This window comes from Pelecanus crispus, chromosome 2 (genome assembly GCF_030463565.1).
Source record: "Pelecanus crispus isolate bPelCri1 chromosome 2, bPelCri1.pri, whole genome shotgun sequence".
Taxonomy (NCBI): domain Eukaryota; kingdom Metazoa; phylum Chordata; class Aves; order Pelecaniformes; family Pelecanidae; genus Pelecanus; species Pelecanus crispus.
Genome location: NC_134644.1, coordinates 133,033,690 through 133,055,704, shown reverse-complemented (window position 1 = coordinate 133,055,704; position 22,015 = coordinate 133,033,690). Strand labels below are relative to the sequence as shown.

The window sequence follows — 22,015 nt, the reverse complement described above, 5'->3', positions numbered from 1 at the left end:
CCAGTGTTGGGATTTAAGATAGGATTCAGGTTCACTTTTGAGCAGATCCTTTTAAGGTCTAATTATCTGATCTCTCCAGATGAAGCATCCACTCCTTTCACACAGACCAAATCCTGGCTTGCAGTATTTTGAGTGGTGACCAAGGTTACCAAGCAACTCCAACTGCATCTAATATCTGTGTCTGTTTCCAGGAAAAAGAGTGTTCAGGAAGACTCCTTAGAAAACCAAAAGAATTATTGGACTATAAGAGCAGGAGCGAATAATTCAGTGAAAAACATTTTAACACAACCATCTGCCTATATCTCCTTATGCTCCCTCTTCTGCTTTCAATGATTCTTTCTGGACTACAGGACTTGGGGACTGCTATGGGAAGTAGCACTGCATTAATAAAAATATGCAGGGTTTTTTTTATGTAAAAAAATTTTTACAGTTAAAAGACTTGAAAGCATACACATGACATTCAAAAGAAGAGAACCAGTATAAAAAAAGTGATAAATAAAAAAGTGCAAACAAGTATTCACAGGTATCAAGGCACTCGTTTGTGGACAAAAAGTGGTAGCACTATTCTGCATTCAGAGCCAAAGTCCTCTCAATTGAAAATGTCTTAATTTCTTTTAACAAGAACCAGCTTGCTATGAGAAGAATTATTCAAATACAAGTAGAAATAAATACATAATCTAAGTTCTTCTCTATTAACTGCAAACTTTCCAAAAAACTAGCACTTACATTTTCACATTCAGGCAGAGATTTTTTTTATTTGTAAAATCTAATTTAAAATGGATTATTAACTAAATCAGCATGAAAGACTGTAAGGACATTTACATTGTGGACATCTGATTAATGATGATTTAGTTTAACCTCATTAGGAACAGTTGCAAGATAAACAGAAATTAATTCTTTTCACTGAAGTGGAACATTTGTGCGGGGTTTGCACAACACAGGCACTAAAGTTCTGAGGCTTCCATTGGTCCAAAACACTGTAGACAGCTATTACCATGAAAAAGTTATTAAAATTTAATTTGGAAATCAGGAATTTATTTTGTCCTCAAAGTGCAATTATTTGGTAGTTTTTAGGATAGAGCCAGTAAACACTATGAATTCTATTTTTTTTTTTTTTTTTGCTAGAATAGACAATCAAAAGTTTTATATGAGCACCTACTAAGACACGAAGAATTCTATGAAATAAATAACTTCACAGCCCTGAATAAGTAATTCCTTCTATTCAAACTTCAGCTAAAAACATCATATAAGAAAAATGACTCCTGGGTATTCCCATTTGGGAGTACTTGTTTATTAGCATTTAAATGGTCTAAGAGCTCACCAAATTAATTTGGACTCAGGTAGATTTATAAATGTAAAATAGTAGCTCTTCCAGAATAATTCACTAAAGGATTTTTTTTTTTTTTTAATTCCATAGTTAAGAATGTCTTGCTCAGTTTACCGTAATGCAGTTTGGAATAAGACATCTATCTTCTCACACCCCCCAAAAAATGCCCAAATACATAGTGTATAGATCACATATTTAGCTCAAGAGCAGACAGCTCCCACCAAACAGACAAGAATAGATAGCCTCCCCACTTCTCAGTTTTAGATGAAAAAGAGCTCTGTGGCAGCACATCTGAATGTTACAGGAAATCGCTCTTCAGTTATGGACAGAACAAGACCATTACTAAAGGAGCAGAGTTGCAAGTAAGAAGTGTAAAAGGTGAGTTCTGGTCTGTAATCTGAGTTCTGTTAATCATCTGTTTGAAGCTCAGCAGACTTTTTTTGGAGTGTCTGTAATGAAAATATTGAAGATGCACAGTAAAGTACTTGATGTTTCCAGCCTTTAAATATGAAACGTACAGCATAATTTATTAATTGTAAGTATGACTAGAAAAAGGCTAAGTAAATCGCTGTCCAAAAACCAAGCTATCTTATTTTACCTTGTTGTCTCAGCGGCAAAACTCAAATAAATTTGGTTAAATAAAACAAATCTTACAGAAAGCCAGCATAACAATGCGAATTAAACAAAAAAGCAGAAGACAGAGAAGTTGATTTTCAAGGTTGGTTCATTCCAGTAGTTCAACTATTGAAAAATGTGTTTTAATTTCACTTTGAAAATACCTGGACTGAGTTTCCAGGTTTGTACAAGCTTCATATTCTTGTTACGTTTTTCTCTACTGAACAGTCCTATAATACTTTTTCCCCACCTGCAAAGTAACTGCCCACTTTAAATCACCTCATATCTCTGCTTTCTTCCTGATAAGCTACCTGTTTTGAGCTCTTTTAAGATAAGACATTTAATTCAGCATTTCCACTTTTTTTTTTTTTTAGCCCCATCTCTAAAGTTCCAGAAGCAGGACCAGCACCATAAACAGTATAAAACTCACCAATAACAAACACAGAGATTAAAATCATCTCCCAGTCACAAAGTCAACTCTGTAAACCTCAAAGGGGTGTAAACAGTTCTGTTGCATTTTCTCTTACTATCTTCCTACTGCTTTACACGGCCAGGGCTTTGCAGGCTATTAGTGTCTTGCACAGATGGTTCCAGATTCGTAATTTGACATTTGGCTGTATTAAGGATGCAGTTGATCTGATTGCTACAGTTCACTAAATGCTCATCACAGTTGCTGCCTACTGTTGTTTCTCATTGCATTAATCTTTGGATTTTCAAAGTTTATTTTCAAATAATTGATAAGCAGCTAGATAGCATCAGTCCCACTTTCTGTTCAGGAACCCATTCCAGCTATAGCCACCCCATAGAAACACCACAAGCTTACTGCTTTTGGTGTGCCATGAATTAAATTTTTATTATTCCAGACTCTTGCTACTCATCATCTCATCTGCCCATAGAACAGCACATGCCTACACTGAGGCCTGTCAGGCTCAAACAGCATGAGCAAGGGGAAGGTGCATCTCTCACTCTACTCTCCCTGCACAGAGTAACACAATTTAAAGACCATGGGCGCTTTAGCTTAGTGCAAGCAACTATGCAGGGAGCTAGTAATAGCATCTCTGAGTGATTGCACGCTCTTCCTTCGTTCCTTTAATATTGGACAGATTTTCACCAAAGAGAGAACAGCATGATATAGCTGTTAATATATGCTAATTGTACAACTGTGTCCAGTAGTCAGATTAAAGCAGAATGTTTACAAGCATCTCAATGCACTACTGAAAAAAACCCCCAAACCCCAAAACTAACAAGCCTGATTGTATTTACCCAGAATAAATGATTATAAAGATGGGAGTAGTGTCCAAAAAAAAAAAAAAAAAAAAAGGCAGCACAAGTATTCAGGTCCAGAGAGATTTTTCTTAAGAGAAAACATTCAGTTTTGGATTATTTGACTCTGGTGTGATAAAGGATTGCTGGAAAAGACAAGCAGAGGTGAAGCCTGAGCCTACCATAAGCTGCCTACAAGGGCAAGCGACAGGATTATTACCTGTATTCCATGGAAGATAAGAGGAATTCCTAAGAAGCTCAGCAGCCTTGCTGTGAGCGAAAGATCACCATCCTCTACCAAGTCCCTTCTCCCTTGTTTCAGTCTTCCTTCTCCCTTGTAGCCAGTCTTAACTGCATATCCACATAGGTCTGTATTCAAAGAACTGGTTTGTGCCAAAAATGCCAACATGTTAGCTACAAGAGTGCGAATTTAATGTTAATAAAAGGTATGACATAAAATTATGAGACAGAAGATTCTATATGTTTTTAAAGTACTGAGAAGCAGTGAAATATTTAAACATGAACATTCATACTGTTTCCTAGTGCTTGACAAAATAATGTCAACTACCGGGAGCCCCAGTTACTGTCAGTGGCTACTAAACACTAAAATTTACCAGCTATTTGAAAGAGATTGTGATAAAATGCAGTTGTGGGTTTTGGCATAATAAGAAGAAAAAAAATACAATTTAGTTAACCACTGTCCTTCATACATCAGTGTTTAATTAATAATGGTTTTCAGAAGTAATAAGCGATGTAACTTTACCTATATTCTCTGAACTGAAGTATGCCCAAAACACAGATTGCCCAAGATAGATATCACAATACTGGCTTTGGCCTTGCATTTATATAGGGAAGTGTTAGTATATAACATATATGCATAGTACGTGTCCATTCCTTTCCATTTAGGCTTAAATATTTGGCACACAACACAGTCACCACTTCATCACAACAAAATATTGGGAAGAAAATAAGAAGTGTTGCCTATGGTCTTTTTAGCTTAAAACTTTAATTACTTAGCACATGAAATGAATTATGATTAAAATCATGCAGATATTCAGATTACAAAACAAAATACTTCAAATACAATTGCACATTTAGAATTTACTCAAATATCTACTTTGAGGTAAAAATGTAAGATTAATCAAATATACTGAGCAATTATAAGTTTAGCATAAATAAATATTGATATTTTCAGAATAAAATAATCAGTGAAAACAGCATTTTTAACACATGTATCAGTACAAGAGATAAAGCCCATTTAACTTCCTTCAGAGTGTGATCCACTCATCTGATACAAAGCCACAAATACTATAAAACTGCATACTACTAAAGCACAGCAGCCAGTTTGCCCACAACGTAAGATTCCTACCTGCAAATTGCAGTGTAGGGCCAAGTTATTTGAAAAAATATATAATTTCAAAGATTAAGGGGTTTAATTATACAGCTTCCAAACAAATGTAGCGAAAGCTGCACAACCAAATCCCCACCGAATATTACAAAATGCCTTTGGCCAAAATTCCAAATATAAAGACCTTAAATTCAGGTCAAAAATACACGACGAATTAATTAACATGTCTACTTTTGTGCATGCAAGTGACAGCATAAACAAGTTCTGTGTTTGTGCACCTCGGTGTTTTTTGTTTGGGGTTATTTAAGTAACTGTTCATGTGAAGAATGATGTAGCTGCACAGGGTTCAACTGCATATTCAGGTTCAAAGTGACCATAGGCCTATTCTCATGAAATCTAAATCACAGCATTTCTTCAGATGACAGTGGTCTCTTCTATTTCTCTAACTTCAAGAAGAAAAAAAATTCATATTATTTTCACCACAAGTAGAACAACTAGAATACAAATGAGAATAACCTATTACAGTCTGCGATAGCTGAGGTTTGCATCTCCTGAACTGATTCACCCATATGAGCAATGATACAGGGAAAATTACATAAAAACTAGAATATAAATATTATACTGCACCATGAAATACTACAAACAGAATATACAAAAATTGTATTAGGGCATTAATTATCTGTCAAGCTATTAAACAGAATACCTTAATATTAATACAGCTTGGAAGGTAAACATAACCTACAGGCTAAGTTTTCAAATGGCTGTTTGTCAATGCAGCATAAAACACTTCCATAGTGCAAATCTTATCAACTGTATGAAAGATACTGTCCCCTTCAGAAAAATGCTTCTCCTCCCGCCCCCCTCAAAATAACAGAGTCATAAAGTCATACCTCATTTCACATTTAGTACAAGATGTGGTTTGAAACACACTAGCATAGGGAAGCTTAATTTTAACACTGGAAAAAGGTTGAACAATGTTCAAAAATTAAAATAAAAAAGTTAGATATGCTACAGCTGGAAGACATGAAACCCAAAAATCTGATCCATGAAGGTGGGGGAATAAAAAGACACTGATCTTTCCTTTTTTTTCATCTGTTGGAAACATATTGTATGACAATACAGCACACTCCCTATATTGTACCAAGAACTGTAAGATTACTTTAATTGCTGAAGAATCACAGTGTTAAGAATATCTGCTTCTTGTAGTGTCAGGCTTTCATCTGTTAGCTCTTTATTTGGAAATGTAGTCACAAGAACAAAATCAGTTGTTGCAAATGCTGGACGGGACTGGATAATGAAATCTCGAATATCCTTAATCCTGTGGAAAGGATATGGACATGAAAACTACATATGATTCCATTTTGACATAAATGTCTGAACATTAAGATGATCAGAGAACACACAACCTTCTAACAGACTAAACCATTTAATATGTCCTATTGATTTTACATTTCCATTTGATCCAGATGCCTAATGGCTGTAGCCTAGAGTTTTTTGCTTCTTGTATACAAAACCTGAAAAATTACAATGAATGTTGCTTATTTTCTCAAATAACAGAAATAAAATTTGTAACATAGAAGTATATTGCAAACTGATACTTAGCATAGGAAGGCGAGTAATTTCAACATCAGCTGTCAAAAATGTCACTATTAATTGGTATATTCCAAAAAGACTAAGTTATTAATGGAAGGAAGAATCTTAAAATATATGGTGGCAGTGATGAGAAAGCAGAGGGGAATTATTAATAGCAAGAGGTTTCCCCTACTTTCACTTGACATTGAATTTCTGAACAACAGTTCATAAAACAATCACATCAACAGTATAACAAGAACAATTTAGTTTTCTAAGACATGGATGAAACATTAATAAGATTTTAGAGATAAAACTGAAATTTGAGATTTCTCACCTAAGACAGTAAGCTGAGAATAAATCTTTGAAGATCTACTGTAACTAATAACTAGGCAGGTTGACTTTAGCCAAAAAAGCAGGGGCTTCAACTTTCTATCAGTCTTCAAGGCTTATGACACAAGCAACACACTTTAGTAGCTGATTTTGATCATACATATGGCAAGGATAACTAGAGATCCACATCCAAGAGAAAGTTAATAATGACTAAAATAAGCTTCTGTCAACAGACCCTTGGTTGCAGATATTACTGGGAAGTTCACCACTTCTACTTTTTGATGCAGACAAAAGAAAACACATCATGGCTACAGAGGCTCCCAATGAGCCCTACCATTTATCTAAGTCACTTCTCCAGCAGGTGCTGTGAAGAAAGGATCTGAGCCAGTACTATCAGGTCTGCTAAAATATGGGAAACGATTGCTTTATCTTCCTGCCTATTGGCATCTCAGCTAAAATTGCCTCGTTGTGGTCTGCATATGTTGTCAGGTGAAGAAAACTGCACATTGGCTCTGCCCTTAATCTGAGCCAGAACTAAAAAAGGAAACGGGGAACTCTCCATGTAACAATATGAACATGGAATTGGGTCCATGCTAAGACCACCTCCAAGGAAAGATGCAAGTTCAATTTCAGCTGTGTTCTAACACAACGGTGCAGATTTCAGACCAGCACTGGCTTGAACCCTGCTTGCTGCAAAGTGTGGGTGGAACTGCTGACCAAATCTCTGCCCTCTGCCCAAAGTTCTCTCAGCCATGCAGTGCAAAATAGAGCTTTGCAGAACCTTGCACTAACACAACCTCTTAGGCAAATAAATGGGGTTGGCCAACACCATTTGTGGCAATGCCCCAACAATGTCAATAAAACTGATAGCAAGCTCTAATCAGCAAACTAACAGATCTAAAAACCCCACCAAGTTCACACGCTGCCAGTTCCTAGGAGGTGACCATCCAAAACAAAACAAAGGTTGGTTCTCAGTATTATGTCCCGCCTACATACCAGAATTGCAAATGAGTATGTTATGTTCATATATCCTTCTGCATATGGGCTGCAGTCTACACTTACAACGCATGTCATGTTTAGTCATAGTCTCAAGTATAACAATGTAGAAAGCTGGAGCTCTTGATTATGGGCCAAAGCATTTCTCTGCCTGTAGTGTGGACTATATTCAAATTCAGACTACACTCGAAACCACCTTGCAATAAAGTGCCTTCACAGGGTCATCTGAGCCAGCCACATGCTCCTCCCAAGAAGGGCCCAGGGTTAGGATGACTACATAGCGAGATTGTCCAGATTTCAGTTGCCCTGGGAACAGCTATGGCTGGCACCATGTCCTTACAAATCACAGGACATAACTGGTCATGAAAGTTTGTGACTTTGCAGTTATCAAATATCTTGTGTTTCCAATTACAGAATTTGGCAATTTGGCTTTGATAGTCAATTTATCAGTATATCTATATTATGAAAATGACACGAGTTACAACATTTCAGTGGAGCTGTATTTTTCCCCTTTTTGCTGTCTTGCTGATATGCATTTAATGACAAAACACAAACTTATCAAAATAGTTATGGTTACCTGCATTGATGCAGAATCAATTTACCTGTGTGTTTGATTAAATCTTTGTATTAATCGGCTTCCATCTGCTAGTCTAATTTGAATTTTTGTTGCTGGCATGGAATCATCAATCAGAACAGGCTCATTAAGAATGGATTTCTCCTCCTCCTCTGGGGAAGAAGGTGTGCTGACTATTTCAGGTGTAAGGCTAGAGGATTAAAAAAAATAAACCAGATGTTATTAATGGAGTCAAACCAGAACTGAATGTTTCAGCTGTCTTTTTCATTGAATGACTACCATGTATAGCTAGTACAAATGAGCAATGCAAATCCTCTTAAAGTTATCTGAACTAAGTATAAATACAGCTTTTTAGATAGAGACACAAATAATGCTTTTGTGGTTTTTTGTCAAAGATTGCAACATCTCATATTTATTTTTCTTATAACTGTGCATATCATTACATTTGCATGAATTTAAATAGGTATTCAAGTACAAATGAAGCCATCTTTGTTTATGCTTACAGAGCATGAAATGATAGTAAGACTTATATATTTATTGTACCTCATGGACTATATTAAAAAAAAAAATCATGCACCATTATACTGCCTTAAACTGACCCAAACTGCTTTAGTAAATGCTTTCAGGAGCACTACTTCATGATTCTGGGCATCCCCCACCCTTTCAGAGCACAAATGATACTGACACATCATTGATATCAACACATAGTAAGCTTGGAATTTTTTTACCTTTAGTATAAAAGTATAGAATCATAGAATCATTTAGGTTGGAAAAGACCTTTAAGATCATCCAGTCCAACCATTAACCTAACACTACCAAGTCCACCACTAAAACAATTAAGGGTAGAGTAGCAATTTCATGTTTCCTGGCTTGGTGGCTGGGTTATTTTTTATGAAAGTAAAACTAGAATAGAATCATTAAGGTTGGAAAGGACCTCTAAGATCATCAGCCCAACCATCAACCCAACACCACCACGCCCACTAAACCATGTCACAAAGTGCCACGTCTACACATTTTTTGAACACCTCCAGGGATGGTGACTCCACCACCTCTCTGGGCAGCCTGTTCCAATGCTTGACCACTCTTTCCATGAAGAAATTTTTCCTAATATCCAATCTAAACTTCCCCTGATGCAGCTTGAGCCCATTTCCTCTCATCCTATCACTAAATACTTGGGAGAAGAGGCCAACACCCACCTCACTACAACCTCCTTTCAGGTAGTTGTAGAGAGCGATAAGGTCTCCCCTCAGCCTCCTCTTCTCCAGACTAAACAATCCCAGTTCCCTCAGCTGCTCCTCATAAGACTTGTGCTCCAGACCTTTCACCAGCTTTGTTGCCCTCCTCTGGATATGCTCCAGCGACTCAATAACCTCAAAGTAATATAAATCTGATTGGAAACCATTTGGCTATTCCTTTCCTTACTTACATACCTGAGACTTCATAAGCTACCAAAACAAACAAAAATGCCACACAACAGATGTACACATTTTCTTATACACAGAACCTCCTCTCTTCCCCAGCTATTTTCTTTAATCATCTCAGCAAGTGCTCAAGTGAACAAGTTATTATACACAATTGTTCCCTATGTCACTCCTACCAGAGCTTACCACCTTCTCAGTTTTACTAAGCACATTTCCTCATTTTTAAAAAGATGAAATATAGATTGGAAACAGCTAAGAATCATTTGCTGAATTAAATTACTTGCAGAAGCACACCAGTAATACCTTTTTTTTTGGCAACAAAACATTACATGAATAAATGCAATCATGAACAGAAACCGAGAAGTATTTACAATTCAACAGCTAGTATCAAGTCAGCTGGAAAAGATGCTATAAAGCCTATAATTGTTATGTGAAAAAGCTGATGATTGGCAGAGTTGAGGTCACATTACTGTTTATTCTTACTGACTGACTTAAGCTGAACAGAGATTATACACTTTTGGACAAAGTGGTCTGAAATGTTCCGTCACAGGAATGAATTTTGGCACATTATGTAGTAGTTCACTTGAATTATACACGTTAGAGCTTTAACAGCATCAGCGTACTCTTGCAACAGGACAGCAAATGAAACAGAAACAGGTATAAGCTTTTCTAAATCATTAAATTTCAGGGTTTTTACTATATTTATGAATTTTACACTGTAGCTGGAGATGACACTAGAATTGGAGGAAGTGGGGCCTGCAGTCAGAGGTTAAAAGTTGAGTCCCTCCTCTCCCACAATCCAGGTTTTGCAGTATTATTTCATCTAGGGGACCATGTACAATTTCTCTGGTTGGTCGTTTTTAAAACAACAGCTCCTACTATAGATTGTTTTCAGCATCATTTGAAGTTTTACTCAAATCCTAGTAAAAGTTGAGGGATTTGGATACAACTTATTACTCATTTATTTTGGATCAAATTAAAAAAAAAAAGTTTATCAAATTATTTCTCTTTCTTAAAGCTAACAGACTCGCCTTGCATAACTTACAACAGGTGACTGTTTCCAAGGTTGTATTTCAGGACAATATTTCTGCTGCTTCATTTCAGAAAAAATAGCTGAGTTGCTCCCATACAAAAATTCTTTCCATCTGCATTAAGTCAAGCATCAGCCATAGTGTTGCAATAGCATCTCCTATTCCCTTTGTGATAATCCCAGCAGTAAAAGACAACACATACTGCAGCTAAGCCAGAGCAGAGTATGTCCTCACTGACCAGTAACCCATTAGGACTAAGTTCTGCCTGTTCCTCACTAAATAGGGAACAATTACTTGGATCTGCTTCCTCTATCCAGACAGAGACTTTTCTCATGAAGTTTGTACAGCGCTAATGACCTTTCAGCTTCCTTTGCTCCCATTTTAAACACAGCTAAAGTTAAAAAAAAAAATTATAGGCAAAATTACATGCCAGAACAGGCAGAGAAATCTCATAGTCACAACAAAGCACAAAGTATCTAGCAAATCTGTGAGCAGTTCCAGGACACAGGACTAAGACTTAACTTTGTTTTAAGATTATATATAAACTTCCATGATTCCTGGTGACTCTGTGAAATCAGGGCTGAGACTTGTGGCACAGAATAATTTCATACTGCTTTTGTCATCTGATTAGCTTCTCCAACAGTCTCCTAATTGATTAAATCCACTTCTGAAATAGCAAATGAACACACAACAGAAAACCTAGTGTTTTTTTACCTTCCAAGTTTTTGCCCTTCTCCACTGAAAGCTTTGAATCGCAGTCTAGGCTTCACATATTCCTGTTCTTGGTGGTCTTCCATATCCAAATTAACCTGGCCACCATGAACAAGTCGCTGCAGTTCCACAGGAATTTCCCTTAATTACAAAAATAAAAGTTTCCCAATTATGTTCTGAACTGCAATAAAAAATTACACAAAAACTTTACACAGTACAGTATGAGTAGACACTATTGATATGTTTATTTTAAAAGTCATATGTGTCCAATTGTTTTATGAATGGATTTCATCCAAAAATAATAGATAAAATGAAAAACTAAAAGGAAGAAAAAAAAAAAATCAGTGATCTGACAGCCAAAGCCTAGAATGTGCTAACAAAACACATGAAACTAACAGCTGTCTGTTTCAAGTAGCATTCAGAGTTAAACCACCAGAAGGAACCAAAGTGTTCCAAGTTTTTAAATGCCCCATACATCTGATGACAAATACAGAATGTATTTTATGGGTGCAGGCAGAGAAGAAGCCTGAAGCTTTTAATAATTATAAACATGTGGAGAAAGCGATTTTCTTCACTTCATTTGAAAGACATACCTCAAAAAAGTTGCCATTTTAACTTACCCTCTTTTAACAGACTCAAGAAACTGAGCATTTGTTGGGTCTGAATAGGATCTCAACTCGCCATCATCTAAACTGAAGCCATTCCTCCATAGTTTCAGCAAAATTTGAACCTGTGAAGCAAAACAGTGAAGATAGACAAATAAGGTATTTCAATTTCATACAGATTAGTTACAGAATTTTTGATCTACACTTAACGCATTTTGTAGCGGACCACAAAGAAGATGCAAATGACAAAAGAAGAACAGAGCACTGCACTGTAACTATCATACTTAGAATCCTTTAAAAAAAACAAATAACAGTTATAGACTACTATCTACTTCAAGACCACTTTTACACTTGGGGAAAAAGAATCTCTTAATTTGCTATCCATGACATAAAAGATGATGTATAGCGACAGTGTAGTGATCTTCACAGTGTTCCAACTACTTTTAAAAAGCAGTAAACATTTCTTGTTGATAAATTAAGAAATAAACCCATAAAGTTACAAACTCCTGCTGATACCTCGGTTATAGTGAAAACTATTCTTTCCTCAAATTATTACATGTTGAGCTCCAATGAAGTTGATACTAGCTCCATTCAGTTCAAATGCTGAGAATTCTGGAAACCAGCTTCCTTCACTCCCTTCTTATTCTGCTGCGAGTCTGTACCTCCAGCCAGAGCCTTTCACCTTCAGAGCCTGCACGTCTTTCCCCTGCAACTAATACCTTGCAGTCCAGCACATTGAGGCTTCCCTAGCCAGTAAAACTGAACTTCCCTTAGAGAACTATCCCTGCCCCCAGCTATGGTAACCCCAGTGCAACAGGCCTCTGGCTCAGTACAGCTGGCCATTACATAGAGGGTAGAAGGATTACTTAAGAGGGTAGAAGGTAGCACCCCCTGGCGTGACCTGGCAGCACCCCCCAGCCTGAACATCTTTTGGCCTGACATTTCTTGGTTTTGTTTCCAGATAAGCTTAACGTTTGCTCCAGCCATTCACATGAATGGCAAAGTGTAGAGAGCTTTGCTCCCCACACCCTCAAATTCCTGCCTTTTAAGTGAGAGGAGAGAAAGGGCAGACAATTTTCCAAAGGCCGCTAACCTGCTGCTTCACCATTCCTGGAATACATCCATGCCCTCCAGTTTGAGACTAGCTACTTTGCAAGCCAAGAAGAAACAATTCCTAACCTAAAAGGATTAAAATGTTAGCATAGCTAAGAGAATGTAGAACAACAGCTGGAGGAAAGTAACTGAAAGGAATGTTTGCTAAGAATTTCAAAGTTATTTACATCAGAAAATTCCACAATGAATTGAGGAATTCCAAATTCCTCAAGACTATCCAATGAACATCTATCTTCTGTGGACACTTCCACTTTAACAATTTCTACTTAACACATACCTAATATTTAGATATTAGTTTTTCCTCATAGACATAGTTACAGTAATACTGGCATTTCAAGCTGTGAACATGATTAAGCAGACATCTGTTGGAGATTCTGTTTCCTGCTATTCAGAATTTTACTTACATCTTGATTTTCTCCATATATGTATTCAGAGTGCTTTTGTGATGAGTCACCCAACCTATATCCACCACCAGAAAATGACTGGAAAAAAATAAATAGAAAAGCTTATTTCAATAAGTATCTGAAACAGTTTATTAAAAATCTTTCCTAGCTGCAAATAAAAGCATCAGCAAGCTTGCTTCTGTGATAAAAAGCAAATACACTGTTCTAACTTGTGTATTTTCTAAGTGGAAAATTATACCTAGTAACCATAATTAGGCTAAGCAGGTTTTCCGTGATGCATTTCAGTTCCTAATCTGTACACTTTTTCAAACATTAGTAATTCAACAGAGAAGAGATTTTGATTGGGATACAACTGTAGGTTTTTTTTTTTTAAATCAATTTTAATTAAAAATAAAGCAAATAATTCCAGTTCAGGTTGATTTCTAATGATTTCCCCTGAAATTGTGTGGTTCCTCCCCACTTTATTTTCTAGAGCAAGCTATTTGAGCACAGATAATACACAACCATGTTGATCAAATCCTCTGTTATTTGCAAACCACAAAAAGGTGTATTTGCTCTCATGTAGTTAGATGACTTTCAGAGAGTCTAATGCAAATAGAGATCAAAATAACTTTTAACTTTTACCTTAGCTTTACTGAAATCACCAGATGCTCTTGAGGCTTCATCTAACGGGACAGCCCCATGTTCTTTTGCTTCCTTGAAGAGTTCAGCAACAATTTTACTTGGATTATTAGAAGCCCCAGAAATCTGTAATCCTCTGTATTCTGAGTCACCTGAATAAAATCTTTAGAATAGTAATGTTCATAAGCAACAATGCTTTAAATGACAAGCATAATTTTCCTCTTCCCATCAAAAGAAAAAAATTAACAAAGAGCCAAATTTGGCAAAAAACCTTTTCATTCTGATCACAGAAATGTTCCACTTGTTCTGGCCTTCCGAGCAATCCAAGCAGCACTACTCCAAAGACATTTCACTAACAAAACTACTAAGGTGCCTTCTGGAACAGATCCCAGAGGTTAGGAGGCCAAGGCCATGTTTAAGTGAATGCCATCCTGATGCAGCTGCAACTTTATTCAGCTCATCTTATGTGGATGCCGCCTGCTCCCAAAAAGACCAATTTCCTCAGCAGTGTCCTGTGCCTAGGCTGGTTAGAATACAGATTCACAACTAACACTGCCCTGGCAGAACAAGCATAAAACTGTTGTTGGAAAACCTGAACAGTGCCACGATTTGATATTTTAATTTAAAGATCTAGTACTTCCATTCCTGCCAATATCAGAAATGGAAAGTTTTTAATAAATTTAATTAGCCTTTCAAGGCATTTTAACATCTGCAAAGTGCTGTGAAAGCTAATTTGTGTTCTTTTTCTTCAACACAGCCCCATTTCTAGCCCTTGAAGACAAAAGGTTAAGCTACAAATAATTCTGTTCAAAACTGTGTCTGTTTGATTATGACGATCAAGATAATCCTTGAGGATTATCTTGAGGAAGGCACTATAAATTTCTAAATACCAATGGAACGGATTCTGTAAAAAAGTGTGTATATAAATACAACACCTGGCAAACCTGAGAGTGTTTTGTCTTTGATTACAAGAAGTGTTGATAACTAATAAAATACGTGCTTTCTATACTTCCCTTAACTTTTTCACTTAACTGCTTGGAGCAAGGCAAATCAATTGATCCATGTGAAACTCTCTCTCAGGTCAATGACTTCAAAATGCTGTTGATTCCACCATATTTTACAATTACCCAAAACCAGTAGTGGGTATGAAGGTGCTGTACAATCACACAGCTTTTATGATGTCACATAACTAACTAGCAATCCCTTAGTATCATCTCTCCTTTGTACATAAATGTGTATTTATTATCCTAGTTGCCATTTATATGGAAAATCTTTTATTATGAGATTTAAAAGAAAAGTGGTAAGGAGATGAAACAAGAATTCTCATCAGAATTTGTATTCAAGAAAGAAAGGAAGTACTCAAATATTTGAGTAATGGATACACAGAACAATTCAGGATATTTGAGAAAAGGCAAAAAAGCTTTTGAGTCCAAGTGTAAGTTACAACCTTTATATCCATACAGTCACATGTTAAGGCATCTACAGGCCCTAGATCACTACAGCCTGATTCTGCTAAATACAGTTTTACTACAGCAATGCATAGCTAACCCTTGCTCTAATAAGTCACATAGCATCTCTGTAGTTACTAGCTCTTTGCAGGAGACTTAGCTCACAAGCATTTTGAAAAACTGGGAGGAGCAAAGTGTGAATGACACAAAAATACCCAATTACTTTCACAACTGTTAAATGATTTTTTTTGTTTTAAAAATACCTTTGGTTTTCTTTGTCATCGCTCATGCTTCTCTCTGGTTTTCTCAACCTTCTAAGAGAATCAATTTTAAGACTGCCAAGAGAATAAAAGAAAAAGTTTGAAGATGACTAGTACATCCAATTCACTAAGTACTTCATATCTAACCTCTGAAACTACTTATTTTTCAAAAACTAAGGATATCAAGTTGTTGAGGTTTTTTTGTTCTCACCATACCTTTTTTTTGCCAAAGTACATAGCCATGAATGCTTCTCAGTGAATAAGCAGGAAAGGACACGTTGTATGGCAGAGTCATTTTGCAGTAACAGTTGGACTAGATGATCGTTGTAGGTCCCTTCCAACTGAACTATTCTACTCTACCATAGGTTATGCAGAATCCTGTTCTACACCACTGGCGGTCCCATGGATAACACAGGGAATATGCAAGCTCTTGAATACATGTTTTAGAATCTAGCTTACCAGAATTAATTACACTTCAAATTCTTTCCACATTTTAGCTGGTTTTTGTCAAGAGGTAAGTTGCCTAGTGAAGTCAACATTGGCTTTCTTTGATGTCCTGAAGTCCCTGTCTATGAAGATCCTAGAAACTAAAAAGTAGTAGTTTTCACTTCTATTTTACACAATTTTAAAAATACACTAAACGGCAACATAACAAAGACTTTCAAAAGATGATTAAAATGCAGAATCAGATTCTGGTTTATGATATGGTAAGATCAATAAGCTACCACAGGACAAGCTAGGGTTGACAGCCTGCAAAATGCCAGGAAAAGCTGTACAGATACATGCTCTTACCCTGTAGTACTTGATGATAAAATTCTTTAATGCAAGATGTATATGAGGTAGCCAGCTACCATGGGATAAGTACATACATATAATCTGCTACGAGTAATGGCAGACCCCTAGTTCAGATTTATGCGATTTGTCTGATTACCTTTGAAATCAAAGTGTAGCAGAGCAGGCCATTGCTTTTTGTATTGGGTTTGCGTGGTAAGGTTTTGGTAGCAGGCTACAGGGGTGGCTTCTGCTAGAAGCTTCCCCTATATCTGATATAGCCAATGCCAGCCGGCTCCAAGACGGACCTGCTGCTGGCCAAGGCTGAGACAATCAGCAATGGTGGTAGCGCCTCTGTGATAACATATATAAGAAGGGGAAAAAAAACAAAGGAACACAAAAACTGCAGCTGGAGTGAGGAGTAAGAATATGAGAGGAACAACCCTGCAGACACCAAGGTCAGGGATGAAGGAGGGGAGCAAGTGCTCCAGGCACTAGCGCAGAGATTCCCCTGCCGCCTGTGGTGCAGACCATGGTGAGGCAGGCTGTGCCCCTGCAGCCCATGGAGGTCCATGGTGGAGCAGATATCCACCTGCAGCCCGGGGAGGACCCCACGCCAGAGCAGGTGGATGTGCCTGAAGGAAGCTGTGACCCTGTGGGAAGCCCACGCTGGAGCAGGCTCCTGGCAGGACCTGTGGACCCATGGGGAGAGGAGCCCAGGCTGGAGCAGGTTTTCTGGCAGGACTTGTGACCCTGTGGGGGACCCACGCTGGAGCAGTCTGCTCCTGAAGGACTGCACCCTGTGGAGGGGACCCACACTGGAGCAGTTCGTGAAGAACTGTAGCCCATGGGAAGGACCCACGTTGGAGAAGTTCATGGAGGACTGTCTCCTGTGGGAGGGACCCCACACTGGAGCGTGGGAAGAGTGCGAGGAGTCCTCCCCTGAGGAGGAAGGAGTGGCAGAGACAACGCGTGATGAACTGACCACAATCCCCATTCCCGTACCCCTGCACTGCTTGTGGGGAGGAGGTAGAGAAAATTGGGAGTGAAACTGAGCCGGGGAAGAAGGGAGGGGTGGGGGGAAAGTGTTTTAAGATTTAATTTTTATTTCTCATTTGCCAACTCTGATTTGACTGGTAATAAATTAAACTGATTTTCCCCAAGTCAAGTCTGCCCATGACTGTAATTGCTGAGTGATCTCCCTGTCCTCATCTCAACCCACAAGCTTTTCATTATATTTTCTCTCCCCTGTCCAGTTCAGAAGGGGAGTGATAGAGTGGCTTTGGTAGGCACTTGGCATCCAGCCAGGGTCAACCCACCATGCTTTTTTAAGTATCAGTGTTGATAAAAAAATGTAATTCTATATCCCAGTGAAGGATTCACTTCTTATTACTTTCTCAGAAAAAAAATGTATCGTTACGGACTTAGGTTGTGGGCACTAGAAATATTTTAATCTCTATTTTCTTCCTTTGTGGCATCTTAGGTTTTGTGGGGCTTGTATTTTTGTGCCAGTGGTCTTAAGTTTCTTAAAGGAGCTTACACAACATGACAACATATATAACATAGCATTTGTTCCAGCAGGGCCCAGAGACATTCTTCTATACCTGCAATTGTGGAAGGCAAGCTGAGCAGATGACTTCAAGAGAAGCACTATGTCTCCTTGCAATTAATACACTGCTCATCTGAGAGCAAACTGAAGTCTACTAAAAAAAATTCTCATTTTGGATACCATGCAAATAGCAGCCACCTCATCTTTCTCAGACAGATTCCAGTATGACTGCCAACAAAGAGCAAGTGTTTGCCAACAGCTATCACACTGAAGTATTAGAGATACTGTATTGAAGCTTGTCCTTCAGTTGGAGTGGGAAGTTGTAACTTCATGATATGTCTTGGTAAATGGAGCTATTTGCTTTATTTGTTTATAAACTGTGTTCTATGTAGCTGATTAGTCAACTTAGGTGGTTTTACCAAAACAAACAAAAAAACCTCACCAAAACCCCTATTATTTTCCAAGTGTCACATATTGTGCTAAAATCCCTCTTCCTGAAGATCTGCATTTGCAGATGCACTTGAAGCATGGCTCTGATGACTAAGAACTTTTCTGCTGCTTAACCTCCTTTAAAACAGAAATCCATATTGGCAGCAGTGATTGAAAGACAAGCCACATGCAAGACTTGTTCTGGCATCACTGACAGTAATGATTTAAAGACTACTTTGAAACAATTGAAATATAAATTAATTAAAAACTGGCAAGATTTCTTTATAAAAAATTTAAAACTACATTGAATCTTCAAATGCTATGTGAACTGCAAACATTGCAGGCCAGCAAAACTTGGATTTATACATAAACACACGTCTTCCCTTTCACCTGCCAAAACCAGATAAATTCATTAAGAAGTCCTTCTTATTTCTCTCACCCCATATGAGCCTACTAATGAACCTACTAAAATTTTTCAAATGAATATTTGTCTTTTCAGGTTAGTTACTTAAATAGTACCGACCTAAGCACAGCACTGAAAGCAGCTCACTTCACTGATTTGCTGAATTTTGAAGCAGCAAAGGATTTTTCTGATACTGCAAATTTCCAAATTCTATCTGTGTAAACAAAGAGCAACACTGCATTTCACTTACAGCATCTTAATCTTACCCTAGCTGAAGTGGGTTTAAAGTGTTTTGGAATACCACATAGCACAAAGGCTCCTAAATAAATACAATTTAGAAAGCATTCTGAGGAGACACAGACTATGCATTATTACAGGGATTCACAATTCTGGATTATGAACTGCTGTAGATCGCTTTTTATACAAGGAGGAGATCAAGTACGTATGACAAAGTTTTGTGAGCTAATACAGTATCTATTCAACACATTTCTGAAGTACAAAGCATATCTTACCTCTGTGACATTTTTGTGTTACTGATCTTTGTAGTTGTTGGTTTGTCAGGACACAATGACTGCCTTTTAGCTTCATCTTCATACAACTCTGCCAAGGCCAACTGTAGGAAACAGAACTCTTTTTAGAAGTCTTGTAACTCTATAACTACACATGGAACAGGAATAAGACAAAAACTAGCGCAAAATGTGTGCACCTCCAGAAAATTAGAAACATCAACGTGAGAAACCCCAACCACTTCTCTCAATTCAACTTCCTTTCTGCTTTATGAAAAAAACACATGAAGCGTAACGCCATTGTGACTTGGAACTCGTACTCTGCTTTCATTTGGTTCACACTGCATCACTAGCGACATTCAGCCTGTATTAGATTCAGAACCACAAGTATATACACACGTGTATATTTAGAATCATCTCATTAATGTTGATAAATTGACAAAAAGTTGCTAGGTATCCCTCTGATAAGATTGAGAAGCAAATAATAAATTTTACAAACAATTTACATAGAAATGGAAAAAACGTAACTCAAATAAGCCTGTACTAGAATTAAGATCCAATTCAGCCTTGCTGACTTGAATTCAAGACATCATTGCAAATACTTCAAAAAAAAAAAAAAAAAAGTTTTTCACAAAGGTTCCCCAAATGCTGCCATATCACTGGCAAGTTCACTTTTAGGAAGTTGTGCGAGGTGCACCTAATGTTGTTTTTAGCAACGTTACCTTTGGCCTGAATAATACTCTACTTTGTTTGTCAAATCATCCTTAATTTTGTCCCCAAACCATTTTGTTCACACTGTTCAAGTGACATTAACATTTTATCATACACACCAGAATAGATACTAGGCTACAATTTTGTTACATTTTTATGTAGAAGGAATACACATTAACATAAAAAGAAACATCATCTGTCCTTCAAAACACACTGCTATGAACACAGGATATTAATCCCATATTATTGTGAGGCTTTTTCGGCAGGGGAAAAATATGAGCTGAGGAATTATACCCATTAAGAAAATTAAACTGAGTAACAAGACAACTCAAGAAAACCACTGAAGACCTCCATTCTATCTGAAGACACAAGCAAATATCTTTCAGATATGTAAAGCTGATGGGGTAGGTCATAGACAGCAAGTCCATAAGCAGTCACCAAAAGCAACAGGCAAAGATCTACCCTGTACCATCCCTAATCCAAAGACTGAGGGATGCTGAGGGAGTGTAAAAGGTCATGGTCAGGCTTCTGTGTATTCCTTATACCTCATCTCTTATGGCATCATGATGAACCAAGTACTAAACTAGATGGATGGATAGATGGTCAGCTACTCTGACCCAGGAGGGTACTACTTCAGTTTTTAACACTTTATCAATAATCACCTGCCCAAGATGCCTGTCTCCATCAGTTGACTAACTAAAGACCTTACAAACCAAAAGTATTAACACAGACTTTATTACTGTTACATATTGTAGCAAAGTTAATGTCAACAAGAACCTATGAAAATCCCAAATGTAATCAAGAAAAAAACCTATATCCGTCTTTCTCTGTTAATTATGTACAATTAAATAAAATGGGCAGTTTGAGTTACTAAAAGTTTCACTTGTTTTCCAGTCAACTTGTTGCTAAAATATTTTGAACCTTCATAAAGTTTCAGTGTCACACACAAAAAAAGGAATACTGTTAAAGGTGTTTGCCAATTAAGCACTGAAGTACCAGTGCTGAGTTACATTTGTGATCACACTCTCTCGAAACTTTCCTCATGTAAACCTAGGAAAAGATCTTGTCCTTAGTCTCACACCACCTTTGTGGAGGCTTACGTTTTCATGCGGGAAAGGACACTCCTACCAAATAATCAGGAAATATAATGGCACCAAAATAACTTCACGTACAGTTAAAACCCAGCTACTGAAGTGTCAGGAGAGCCCCTCCAGTTCCCTGGAGGACTGGCCACCGCACACACTGACCGCCCACCGTTTCCTAAAGTGCCCAGTCCTCTTTCAGGGCGTCCTTCCCTTCCCAGCCTCAAAAGGGGGGAAAAAAAAAGAAAGAAAAGAAGACAGCAGCCCCTCTGCTCAGAGGCCTGGCGCTGCCTGGCCACGGCGGGGCAGCCCCGACTGGCAACGAGAGGGGCGGGGGAACCGCGCACCGCCCGCTCCCCTGAGGGTCGCCCCGGGCCCCCAGGCCGCCCCTGAGGGGACACGGCGCTCCGCCCCGCTGGCCCCGCCCCGCGGAGGGAGCGGGACGCCCATCTCCACCCGCTCACCTGCAAATCCCGGGCGCTGGGCGGGCGGCCGCCGCTCCGGGGCTGTCGATCCCTCCGGCCGCCGCCGGCCGCCGCGGACACGTCCCCTTCCTGCTGGGCCGGAGCTGCCCCGCCGTCCGCCATCTTCCGAGGGCGGTGGCGGCGGCGGCGGCCGGGGGGCGGGGCCGGGCGGGGCGGGGCGGGGCCAGCGCCGCGAGGCACTTCCGCCGCCAGCGGCCGCTGCCATGGCAACGAGAGGGGCCGGCCCGGCGTAGCCCCGCCCACCGGGCTGTTTCCATGGGGACGGGGGGGGGCCTACCGCCACCGAGGGAGCTGGCCTCAAGGGGAACGAGTCCGTCTGTCTGTCTGTCTGTCTGTCTGTCTGTCTGTCTGTCTGTCTGTCTGTCTGTCTGTCTGTCTGTCTGTCTGTCTGCCCCCCACCTCCCTTGCCCAGCAGGGATATTGCATGTGTGTCTCACCTT

At 38.7% G+C, this 22,015-nt stretch overlaps 1 protein-coding gene across 3 annotated transcripts; it reads right to left on the bottom strand.

Annotated features, from left to right (window-relative positions):
* Positions 1-1,270: 1,270 nt before the first annotated feature.
* Positions 1,271-21,677, bottom strand: UBXN2B (UBX domain protein 2B). Of its 3 annotated transcripts, XR_012830824.1 has the most exons (10): positions 21,555-21,677; positions 19,304-19,404; positions 15,643-15,714; positions 13,935-14,094; positions 13,311-13,388; positions 11,809-11,918; positions 11,192-11,329; positions 8,054-8,215; positions 3,426-5,871; positions 1,271-1,776 (listed from the first exon to the last, which is right to left on the bottom strand). XR_012830824.1 is itself a non-coding variant. In XM_075704698.1 (9 exons), exons 1-9 carry the CDS (start codon positions 21,675-21,677, stop codon positions 5,709-5,711), a joined length of 1,107 nt encoding a protein of 368 aa, XP_075560813.1. In that variant the 3' UTR covers positions 3,417-5,708. The 3 variants fall into 3 exon arrangements, 2 of the variants coding, with proteins under 2 accessions (XP_075560813.1, XP_075560814.1); XM_075704698.1 differs by lacking the exon at positions 1,271-1,776 and having other exon boundaries at positions 3,417-5,871; XM_075704699.1 differs by lacking the exon at positions 1,271-1,776 and having other exon boundaries at positions 5,758-5,927; positions 19,313-19,404.
* Positions 21,678-22,015: the final 338 nt, after the last annotated feature.

What these genes read in the sequence shown, in the direction of transcription:
- UBXN2B (XM_075704698.1), bottom strand. Translation starts at nt 21,677, where the DNA reads ATGGCGGACGGCGGGGCAGCTCCGGCCCAGCAGGAAGGGGACGTGTCC. An exon ending in GTGATTTCAGTAAAGCTAAG is followed by an intron (nt 13,389 to 13,934) that starts GTAAAAGTTAAA and finishes ATTTTTTTCCAG; the next exon opens with TCATTTTCTGGTGGTGGATA. An exon ending in GAAGGGCAAAAACTTGGAAG is followed by an intron (nt 8,216 to 11,191) that starts GTAAAAAAACAC and finishes TTAATCCTCTAG; the next exon opens with CCTTACACCTGAAATAGTCA.